Source organism: Phaseolus vulgaris, chromosome 4, assembly GCF_000499845.2.
Source record: "Phaseolus vulgaris cultivar G19833 chromosome 4, P. vulgaris v2.0, whole genome shotgun sequence".
Taxonomy (NCBI): domain Eukaryota; kingdom Viridiplantae; phylum Streptophyta; class Magnoliopsida; order Fabales; family Fabaceae; genus Phaseolus; species Phaseolus vulgaris.
In genome coordinates, this window is record NC_023756.2 from 45396243 (window position 1) to 45408755 (window position 12513).

The window sequence follows — 12513 nt, forward strand, 5'->3', positions numbered from 1 at the left end:
AAATGCTAAAAACAACATATTTTTTTATAAGTAGCAATACAGTTTGCACTCAAAAAAGAGTTGAGTTTATAACTGTGTAATAACATACCGCGGTCCCAAACTTGATCATTTTTGTTGAGGATTCTTTGTTATGCCGCAAACTTTGACCATTTGCAATTTGTTTTGCTTTCATTTTTTCTACTTTCACTGGTAGAAATACACAAGAATCTAAAGACACGTTTAAAATGGTTCTTTTTTTTGTTGTACTTGTCTATTGAAACAAAACAGTAAACTTGTTTGGGTATATATTATTTTTTAGATGATTCTTGAAACAAGTTTGTGAAAATTGCACTTGAAAAGTGTGCCCTTCACACTAGCTTTTCACATTTAAAAAAATACTTAAAGGTTAATTATATTTATATAAATATTTAAGCTTCAAAATTGAGAATATCTATTAATTGAATACTAGAATTTCACTTTAAATGCCCTTATTGCCTTGTTTCCCTTCTCTTGCATTGATGTGATTTCTTCATTTATCTTAAACTGCACTTGGAAGATTACTTACTCAACTAGAATTAAATTAATGCAACAAAAGAACAAAAATCATAATTGTTCCAGCATGCAGGTCTGTCACATCTTATGCCCTTTTCATGTCTTAAAATCAAATACTAAGATGAGATGTAAATAACACAACTTTTGATTCAACCAACATAGTCCAAATGCAGTTTAAGGTAAAATACATTACCTTCATTCGAAGTCAGTGTCATATTACAGCACCAATTCCTTGAAACATAACATCATCTAACAACTAACAATAAAAGCAGTGCCATATTCCAACAAAACAACAACATGAAAACACATTCCCATCATTTTACAAACATAGCATGTGTTTCCCATATTACTCCTTCATAGGAAGGAACTCAAAAAACTGGCTTGGGGTCAAGTTACTGCAATTCATTGCTGAAGCTGATATCTCTGTCTCTTTATCCCTCATGTTGTCACTGCTAGCATCACCACTCCTTAATGGGAAAAATTGAAGGGTTTGAGACTCCACACAGTTATCATCTTCAGTAGTACTACTGCTGCTGCTTAAGTAGATAACACTGTTTTCCCTCTGGGGTGAAATAAAAAAGCTGAGATCATGTGTCTTAATGAGGTTTGGGTCCATTTTTCTTGTTGTTACTGTGCTTGTTGTAGTGGCCATAGTAATAGCTGAAGAGGCATTAGGAGGACTGTTTATGAGGTGTGTGACAGGTGCAGCAGGAGAAGGACAAGGTAACTGCATCACATGCCACGTTGCATTCCTCTCCAAAAGGTTTCTTCTTTGTTGGAATTCCCCTTCATCGAATTGGAGCCATCCAACTGTTCTACTCTCTACAGCCTCTGCTTTTGCAGTCCTCTGTGTTGAAACAGATTCCTGTGGATTTGAATTGCAGCCATGCAAACTCATGAAATTGAAAACCACACTATCCATCCATCTATCTATCTATCTCCATGTCAAAAATGAAAAACAGAAAACAAAAGGAGAAAAAGGTATTGGGTAGCACATATTTCAATTGTGCACTCCAAGTTCCTAGAAAAATACTTGTATAGACACAATCTATATAACAGACACAGCCAATAAAAACATTATATATATATATATATTGCACTGTTTTTTACATGAACTTTATCATAAAAAAGTAGTATTATAACCCAAATTTCTATTCATTCAATTAAAGGGTGTATGCATGGTCTAAAGAGAAGTCAAATAAAAGTAGGGTTAAGGTTGTCTTTTCCATCACAAAAGGTGCTCAGTTGGATAGAATATTATATCGGGATGCCCTTAAAACTACTGACCTAAATATCATGAATGAGCACAAGACCCAAAAGCAAAGCTAAGTTGCATAACAGAGCAGAGCCGACAGAAGGGAAGGAATTCAGCTTTTAGGCCCTTTTCATTTCCCAACAAACGAAGCTTTTGTTGGGTCCTTTCCCTATACCTAGTGCAGATCTTTCCATAATATACATGTTTCCAACATCTACTTGATCTCTAGTAATCATATGCTAATAATCACCACTTAGTGGATATGATTATCAACTTTTGACCATTAAGCAAATCCCAAGTTAAAAAACAAACAAACAAAAGGCTAGAGTAGATACTATAAACTAGTCCATGAACAAGACAAATACATATAGCAGAAGCATGATATTAGGCATATATGGAATATTATTAGACCTCTGCAATAGTACTGCAGTTTGTTGAAGGTGTCCAATTTTTTGTCTGTTTAACTTCAAACTCGGTCCTACTTGCAGCTGTCGACAAAGAGAAAAACAGAACAACACAACTTGACATAAGCAAACAATCAGAACAAGAAAAAGAAAAATCTACACATATAATTAATACAGATCTCAATAAACAAAACTGCATAATTATGAATAAATGATTATGGATTAATTGAGAATGGTATGAGGGTGTCATGTCACCTGAATCTTTCTTCTCAGGAGTTTCGGCATCCGATTCCATTTGGCGGCGACGCTTTTGCCTCTCCCTGGCTTTGTGATTCTGAAACCAATAGAACACATTCTTCCCTTCTATGTTACCAAATCTTCTAAGTTGTGCAGTGATATGTTGGATTTGCTCAGCAGATGGTGTCCTTGTTCCTCTTCTATACAACTCTTCAAGGGCTCTTAGTTGCTCTCGGGTTGGATTCCACCTTGAACTCACCACAGCGGGTGCTGTACCATTGAACTGCTCTCTCTTGTTTTGTTCTGATAAAAATAAGACATTAGAAAAGGAAGAACACAACAAATGCACATTAACAGAAACTAGAGGGGAAGAGATTATGTAAATACCAAGATGGTGATAATCATACTGTGAAGGGAAATGATTGCCATGAGGGTGAGTTAAGCTAAGAGTGGTTGTTGGTGGTGCAGTGTTGAGAGAAGTGATTGACCTTGGCATGAGAGGCATGAGTTTCCTTCCACTGAAAGAATGATCAACCATGTTGAAGTCACCACCTTCATTGTCACCCACCATCCACATTTTGGTAGAGGCAATGAGAGGAAAAAGGGTAGGGTTTTTGGTCTCTCCCTTTTGTGTGGTCACAAGGGTGATGGTAGAAAAAGGTTATAAATAGCACAGAATGAAGCTACTAGGTACTGTAGCTTTATCAGCTTATGTACATATAAGATTAGAACTAATGAAAGAGAATATATGCTAAAACAATGAAAGGGGTGTGTTATATCTATAAAGTGGGAGTGCTTTAAATAGATGTATTTATCTGTCTCTATCACACCTTGTCACTCGGCAATGGGAATTGAAATGATAGAGCTAGCATACTAGAATGGTGTTGAAGTTGAAAAAAGCAAAAACATAGAAAATGAAGTAAGAGTGTGAGTGTAGTGTAAAGAGTAGAGGTAGCATGCAAGGAGGTTTGTGATGAAGAGAGGGTGGACCAGATAGAAAGATGGTAAGTCCTAGCTAGTTGAAATGAAAAGTAGAGAAATTGATATAGATGGTATAGATGGATGGTAATAAAGCAGTGAACTTGATGTTGGAAAATGAGTTGGTTGATATAGAGAGATTGGTGTGGTGTTGGTGTAACATGGAACAAAAGTGAAGGTGAGAGAGGGAAATTATGAAATGAAAAGAAAAGTAGAAAGAGGGGGTGTGGAAGAAGAGAAGGAAACGTGGAATTCTGGTATATTTTTGGGGAGTAGAGGAAGAAAAAGGACGTAACGATCATGAGGGTTATGAGGTATTGACCCTTTTTTTCTACTCTTCTCATTCATTTATTGGTCTCCTCATGTGTGGTGCCTTTCACACTAATTCTCAATCCAAACTGCCCCTCTCTCCCTCTCAGCTTATCCTTACCCTTTTCTCTGTCTATTATGCTGTCCAACCACACCTTCTCTCTCTGCTGCATATCCACTGTACTCATTTTTGTCTCTACTACATTTTCACCTTCACACCTACACATGGATCTTCACCTTTTTTTTTTTATATATATTATACCTGTATGTGCAGGGAATTTCCTAATGCTACTAAGTGATATATTTACAACTTATACCACTCTACAATCTTGTTTATTTGTTTCAAATTTTAGTTTTATACTCTTTTTTTCATACATGAATCACAAGTTGTATACAGACCAAAATGTTAATTTTACTGATATACATATTACTGATATATATAACAGTTTAAGAAATATGTATTGTTTAAGAAGATGTACTTATATAGAGTCAACAATGTTTGGTTTTTGGAATTATATCTATGAGAGATTATTTGGTATGTTTATAGTTGTGAGACCCTAGATGATATAAAGGATTTTGATACTTTTCTGTTTGTTTAATTGTGCAGTTTCATGCACAAATGTTCTATTTTAGTTTTTTTTTTCGTTGTTGCTGATAAAATATATATATATATATATATATATATATATATATATATAATTAAGGTTAACCAAAATTAAGTATTAGATTATGAGTTAAAAAATGGTTAAACAATAGGATGAGTTATGCAGTCATTTATGTTTGATTCTTACTGTGGAAATAAGTTAGTCTAATCAATCATAATTTCAATACTGCATACAAAATTAATATATGTGTTCATTGAGTTAGGAAAAACACAAAAAAGTAAAAAAAGACTCGTATGCAAAAAAAAAAAAAAATATATATATATATATATATATAAAGTAACTTACAAATCATTAATTTTATTTTTTTTCATTTCAGCAAACATAAGTCGATCTTTAATTACACATTACTGTGTATAATATATATAGTACTATGTATTTTTTATTATATTTTGCAAACGAAAGTTTGGAACACATTATTTTTTTTAATTGATATATTTAATCTATTGAAATTATGTCACGTGGTCTAAACTTTTAGCATAGGAATATATCAACTTCTAACGCTTTTAATTCCTTGTTCTTAAACATTTTTAGTGTTTTTAAAGCCTATTTTGAATATTAATCTACTTAAAAGAGAAGAATTAAAATTTATCTAAATTATTCACACTAATAATTAAAATTTATCTAAATTATTCACACCAAAATAGAGAATTGTCTTTATAATTAGCTTTTCATTTCTTTTCTTTTTATTGATAAAGAATAATAACATTGAAGTAAAACATTAAAACAACCTATTAATTTTAATTTTCTATATATTAGTTCAGCTACAACATAATTTTGACTATCCAAACCTCAACTCTTAAAAATAAGAGAATGGTCTAAATTAATTTCTTTAATTTTATAGAGTTTTCCTTCCTGAATTTTAAATCTGTGATCCACACAATAGTTTTAGAAAGATAAACCAAAACACATTTTACAAAAATAAATCTCACATAAGACTTCTCATAATCACAGTTATCTCTGAGAACTAGCTGTTATATATCTTTGTTGCCTATTATGGTTTAGATACAAACCATTAGATACATTTTTATTTTATTTTTTTAATAAGATTGAAATATTTCACCAATATCTTGCCAATACTCCTATTTATTATATTTTTCATTACTAATAAAAATAATAATGATTAAACATAATACATACAAACATCACGTAAATTAACATAAGAATAAAAATATTTCACTTTGTTCGTTCTATGTGTTTAAACTAATGAAGGATTAGACTAAAGAATCAATATTTCTTTTAGTTGTTTCTGATTCTTTATTCTTAATGGAATCAAAACAATTATGTGAAAAAGTTATTTTCTAGTTAATTCATTGAAGTTACACAACATGATTTGAATTTTTATCACAAAAAAAAAAGTATTAACTAAGATTCCTAACACCTTGATTTTTAGAAAGTTTTAACAATTACTACTAAATCTCTTTCAAAGATTTATTAGTCTACTTTCGAACAAAACTAATTTTGAAATTATTTTGTTGAGTAAAATAGAAAATGATTTTAGATAATTCTATAAACATTTTCATGGAGTTTTTTTTTAATTTTGAATTTTCATAGTAAAAAAATATTTAAAATTGTTATTAGAAAACAATGAGTAGATCTTTATGTTGCATTTACTATTAGGACTAATATTCCGTAGATGTTTTGTAATCGATAGAATACTTGTCTTAATTATTAAGGGAAAATCAGGTTTAGAGTTACTCATATTTTTCGTAAATGGAATACGTGTGATGATAAGTTGGCTAATTTAAGATTTATTTACAGAGAATCATTTCATTGGTATAATAGGCTTCTATCTAGTCTATTCTTAGCCTATGAATCATTTTTGTTAACATATGAGTTTTGGTTTTGTCTCCTCATAATTCTTTTTTTGTATTTTTTTTAATAATATTTTTTTCCATGTGATGACAGATGATGGTTGTTACTTGAGGTGTCAGCCTAACTGAAATGTCAAGTTGCATAGTAATACCTAACATGAAAACTTTTATATAAAAAAAAAAAACAATGAGTAGATCTAGAAATCAACATTATAAAATATATAAAAAAAAACAACTTTCACTCTTCCCAAAGAAAAAATATAACCATTTTCGTGCCCCAAGTGAAAATTATTCAATATATTTGTTTCAATTTTACTTTTTGAATAGATGTTGGGAGCTTCCTAAAAACCAAACATAACCTAATTCCTTAGATATAGTTAGATGTTTTTGGCTCTTTAGTTGTTTATGTAATATTGTTACTAAAATAAGAAATAGGAAATGTAACACAGTACTAAAATTCTTTTGAAACTTTTAACATGGACCTAGTAAGCTAATATATTTGCTTCAGGAATCTAATTTTCATGGTTCAGACCTATTTATTTAGATTAAATATAAATTGAGGGTTTCTTAGTGTCCTCATTATGTAGCTAGGTTTGCATTTCCCTCTTTCCCTACCTCTGCTTCTGTCTCTGTACATGGCCTCTCAGACAATGGTCCTTTAGTCATTAAAGACATTGAATTCAATTATTGACATACAAATTTTACACAAAAAGTTATACTACAGGACAACAAAAGAAAATTAATGAGTCATTTCTCATTAGAGACATTGTATTTATACAAAGGGTTATATCGAAAAATCCAACGAAAATAGGTATAATTTTTAAAATATAAGATATGAAAATATAGATTTATATATATTATAAATTATAAATTAATATGTATAAAGAAAGATATTTTTTTTATTTAGAGATTTATTCCATAATTTTATAATCATAATAAAAATTTATATTTAAATTTTTAAAAAATTAAAAAAAAAATTATTAAATTATATTAGAATTGTGTTATAATTCTCAAAAATTCAACAAATTTTTTTAAATTAAACACTTTATTAATATATATTTTACGAAAGAAGAATGTTCAAATTTCATAAATTACAAAAGAATAAAACATATAAAACAATTAATGTAATAAAAAGTAATAATAATATGAGGAAGGAACAATGTTATATTGATAACCCTATATCAAATTATAATTTAGAAGAACTTCTTTTACTAAAATATAAATTTTATATAAAAAATAAAATAATTCTAAAAATTTTACATTATGTAACCGACATATACATATTTGATTGTAGACATCACATGTAAAATATCTTATTTGAGTATATAATTGTTAAAGTAATATTTTTTATAAAAAGTATTATATGAATTTATTATTATTATATAAAGGAATTAGTGATTTCTTGTCACATCATCATGATTCTGAAAAGACTGAGTTGTCTTACAAGTTATTAAGGTGGAATTTGAAAAAACAAAAAAGAACTGTATAGTGTCATTATTGGTTAATTATTTGGTTGCTTTTCTGATGTGTTGAGGCCTACCATCCTGCAAAATTCTGAAGGTTTGTGTTATTTATGAGATGTGGATGCAGAAATTTTGATGGGTTTCTGATGCAGAAGAAAACAATGCCTCCACCTAGACTCTTCATCTTCATCTTGTCATTTCTGACTGGAAAACATGAACTTGATGGGTTATGTAACGGCACTTTTTTAAAAATAGAAACAAAAGCCCTGCATGCAATTTTTTCTTCTTTCTTATCTCCATTTCTCTCCTCATATTTTTTTTCCCTTCTCTTAATTTTCTCTTCCAATCTTCATCTATTTTAGAATCTGATTGGACCACGTTGTAACTAATGAGTTAAGGAACATTTCTACCCGATCAGATTTTTAAACAGAGTAAGTTCATTTTTACTCTAAAGATCCTTTGTTCTCTATTTTTTCTTAGAATTTAGTCATTAATTTTGGTGGGATCAGTTGAGAAGTTTAATCGTCTCATCTTATTCTATTATATACTGAATTTTTGTTCTATTTGGATAATTTGCATTAGGCCTGTAAATCTCGAAGCTTATCCAGACTGTGGGGAATAAAATTCTAAAAGTTGCTTGGAAAGCAAACAATTGAGGTAAGGGAAGCTAAATTTAATTTTTAATAGCACCCTAGGATAGAAGATCTGAATGTGGAAGGGACGTGGTCCCAATATTCAATTTCTCTTGCAAGGATATTGTGTGTGTATATATTGTGTTGTTTGTTTATATATTATTTAAAATTTATAAAAATATTAGAATTTGATGGTTTAATTTTTAACTGTTGTTTTTTTTATGTTAATTAAGCTTTTGAATATTGTGGATCGTGTTTGGAATGATATTGTATGATGAAATGATGTGGAATTGAATTCATACATTTGGGATAATGTATGGACTGATGTTTGCTGTGTATTAAGTATTGATGCCTATGTGGTAACAGAGATCTCCGAACTTCACTGATGATCTAAGTCACATGGACTAATATATCAGGTGGTGAGAAGCTGATAGGGGAGTTCATGCACACCGTGACACATGAGATGCACGACTTAAGTTGTATTGAACTTACCCTGATCCTTTCTGTTGGATTCGCTGGTAATCTTTGGATCAGGTGTTAGTCTCTGGTAGCACTTACTTAATACGGGTCTTCCGGAAGACGTTGTTTGTTGAATATTCTGGATGTGTAGATCCATGTGAGATTTATGTGATTGTTTTATTGTTGAGATTTGAAAAGGATTGAATAATTTGAGAAATTAATCATGTAACTTGGTTTTCTCTTTTGATTTAATTGTGTATATTATAAAATTCTATTTTCACTAGCTTACCCTTGCTTTTCTTGTTGTGTTTGAACTGCGATGACTGTACTATGTACACGAGTAGATGACCATACAAGTGCAGGAGAGTCCTAGAGGTTTAAGAGTTTTATTTTGAGCTATGGATATGTAAATACTTGTATTTCTATAAATCCTAATCATGTATTAGGAATGTTTTGAAAAACTCCAAGTTTGTATAGAAACTAGTAGGACTTTTATTGTAATAGTTATATGTAAATTATGGGGTGTTACATTTAATGGTATCAGAGCAGTTCATCCTTAGGATAACCTGAGGTAGTGGGTTTATTGTGTTTCTCCTTCGTGTAGATTTTTGTTTAAGTTTAGCTTTAACACTTAGTTAAAAGTTTCCAATAAGATGTTTGACAAAATTGTTTTTCTTGAAATCTTATTTGCGTTCGAGTCAAATTAATTGTTATGAATAAAGATGAAAGTATTAAGAATGAAAAGAATCTTGATATAGTGGTGAGGGTGCACACTCATGACTAGATCAAGATGATTTTCTATCTTAATTCTAAATAGCTAAAGTACATTTCAAAGATAAGTTTTGATTGGTTTTTACTTGTTTCGTATGATTATTTCTTTGAAGTTAATTTGTCTTAAAGATGTAGTTGGAAAATTTTAGTAATTTCTATCCCAATTCTTTATGTGCTTAGAAGATGGCACGTAGACCACCTACTCCTCCTCCACCAGTAGATATGCCCAACTTAGCTCGGACAATAGAGATGATGGCAACAGCCTTGCAACAACAGAGTGCTACTATGGCACAACAGCATCAGGCCGCCCTTCATCAATTAGAAACAGCTAGATTAGCAGCAGAAGCATCTCAGCTTCATCAACAACCCCATACCTTTAGTCTGGAGGATTTTCTGAGACACAATCCACCCAAATTTAATGGTAAGGTAAATCCAAATGGAACAGACCAATGGGTGAGAGATATAGAAAGAATCTTTGAAGCTACTCAATGTCCTGAAGAGAGAAAGTTATCTTATGCCATCTATATGCTTATTGAAGAAACTGAGTTTTGGTGGATAGGCATGAAGCAAATGATGGAAGACAAAGGAGAAAATGCCACTTGGGAGAACTTCAAAGTAAGATTCCTGAAGGAGTATTTTCCTGATAGTGTCAGGTATGCAAAAGAAATTGAATTCATGCAACTGGAACAAGGAAATCTTTCAGTCACTGAATATGCTACTAGGTTCAAACACCTAGCTAGATTCTACACCCAGACCATGACTCAGGCTTGGAGATGTAGAAAATTTGAGTTTGGGTTGAAGCAAGAACTTAAAGAAGTGGTGATTCCTATGTCCATTAGAGATTTCCATGCTCTAGTGGAGAAAGCAAAAGTAGTGGAGAGTTTGAAAAGTAGTAGCAGACTTGCTAAGCCTCAAGTGGGGGGACCTTCTAAAAGCATGCCTAAATATGAAGATAGAAAGAAATCTTATTTCAGACCTCAATCTTATAGCAGTGGAAGACCCAGTTCTCAATCACCGCCTAGTTTCAGATGTTTTTGATGCGGTGGGCCACATGTTGTTAGATTTTGCCCTCATTCAGTGTCAAATGTGACATGTGATAGATGTCACAGGTATGGTCATGCAACAAAAGACTGTCGTGTCCAATGGAGAGCTCCAAATTCTGGCAGAGTGCAGCAAGTACAACAAAATAGTAATCAAAAACCCAAAGCTGATGGCAGAGTTTTTGCTATTAGTGGAGCTGAAGCTTCACAGTCTGATAGTTCAATAACTCGTTCAATATCCAATCCAGAGGAATAAATTAATTAAGACCAATTTAGAATCTAAAATAGTAACTAAAACTTTTGTAGCTAATTTAAATACTAATTTAGAAACCATTTTATAAATTTTTATTAATAATAGAAACCACTTTAAATACAAATAATTTTTTAGTCTCTAAAATTAGTTGTAATTTAATTAATTTCTTGTAATAAATATACTTTATATACCTCTTTCTTCTTTAATCTATCAAAATAATTTTTAAAAACAAAATCATAACAGAATTTTTACTTATGAGTTATGTTAAATGATAACTCATCTTTTTATAAATTCCTAAATGGATATTAATTAATAAGAAACCAATAAAGGTTAATGTTTAAGGTATGTATGTCTTTTTTTTCTTCTTCTTCTGTCTTTCTTTTTCATATTCTTCGTTTCCTTTTTATTCATCTTTTTCATTATGTTATTTTTATTGCAAAAAAAAAGTGTTTTTTTTTTTTTAATTTCAGTTTAAATTTCATGTGTACTCATTGTTAACTTTTAAAAACTATATACCTGAAAACTAATTTTAAACTCTTTTCTTTCTTTAGCTAATGTCAATTTCTTTCTTCATCTCCCTATTTTTTACCTATACTTTCATACGTCAGATAGATTTTTTTTTTTCATTTTAAATTGTATAATATGGGGATCTTCAGAACTTTAATTTTAGAGTTCATAAAATTTTAGCTTCAAAAATATATTAATAACTCTAAAATTTGAAATACAATTGTATTTTAAATTTTAGAGTTTATAATTTTGAAATTTAACAAAAAGGAAAGAGGGATTTCAATGAAAAATATGAAAAAAAAAGGGTAAAATTACCATTTCATGCCTTCTATGAGGTGTAGGAAAGAAGAGTCAGGATTTAGGGTTTAGTAAGAAGAAATTACATTAGCTAAGTTCTATTTATAATGTGACTCTTTCTCTCTGCACCCCAACAAATGACTTTCTACACTACATCATTCTTTGAAAAGAATATTTTTGGAATATACTTTCCAGAATACATTTTATAAATTTTGGATTTATCATTCTAAAAATTAAAAAAAAAATGTAGGGGTGCAGGAAATACTTTTTTGCTTATAGAACTCTTATTTCGGAATCATCCAAAATTATCAAGAATAATTCTGGTATTGCATATAATGTAGGGGTGCAGGAAAAAATGTAGGGATGCAGGAAGAAATATCCTTATAATGTTCTAAAGCAAGAAGAATGGGCCTAAGCTGCATCGAAGTGGGCCGAAACAAAATAGTAAGTGAACTAAAATTATAAGGCAGTTTCTTCCTGCACCCCCACATTTTTCTTCCTGCACCCCCCACACTCTTATGAAAAGACTAAATCGCCCTTATTAGTTTTTAAAACTCCAGAAATATTCCTAACCTAAAAAAACCCTAAACAGGTGCAGGCAAGGATGCTCTCTTGTGCAACCGTGTCTTTCATGTTCCAGCAGCAGCACGCTTTCATGTTCTAGCAGCAGTGTGACACCTCCAAATCCTTCTCCTTCAATCTCACATTTTTTGTTGGTGATTTAAAGTGCTCTTGACAAAGGTAAGTAAATTTCTTTATCCATGAATTCATAAGTCAAAAACATTATTCTTTATCCAACAATCCATAATTCAAAAAGACCATTCCAGATTCAGGACTCCATAACACAAAAAAACAATTTCGGATTCATAAATCCATAATGCAAGTGATGCATTCCGGATTC

General features: G+C 30.8%; 1 protein-coding gene across 1 annotated transcript; it reads right to left on the reverse strand.

Moving 5' to 3' along the window:
* Positions 1–653: 653 nt before the first annotated feature.
* Positions 654–3144, reverse strand: LOC137837953 (WUSCHEL-related homeobox 1-like). Its single transcript, XM_068647137.1, has 4 exons — positions 2815–3144; positions 2446–2730; positions 2198–2274; positions 654–1396 (listed from the first exon to the last, which is right to left on the reverse strand). Exons 1-4 carry the CDS (start codon positions 3002–3004, stop codon positions 878–880), a joined length of 1071 nt encoding a protein of 356 aa, XP_068503238.1. The 5' UTR covers positions 3005–3144; the 3' UTR covers positions 654–877.
* Positions 3145–12513: the final 9369 nt, after the last annotated feature.

Bases quoted from the DNA above. Each gene is read 5' to 3' on its own strand.
- LOC137837953 (XM_068647137.1), bottom strand. From the start codon at position 3,004: ATGTGGATGGTGGGTGACAATGAAGGTGGTGACTTCAACATGGTTGAT. The intron at 2,731-2,814 runs GTATTTACATAA...TATTTTTATCAG, and splicing joins GTATGATTATCACCATCTTG to AACAAAACAAGAGAGAGCAG. The intron at 2,275-2,445 runs GTGACATGACAC...CTTTGTCGACAG, and splicing joins TCCTGAGAAGAAAGATTCAG to CTGCAAGTAGGACCGAGTTT.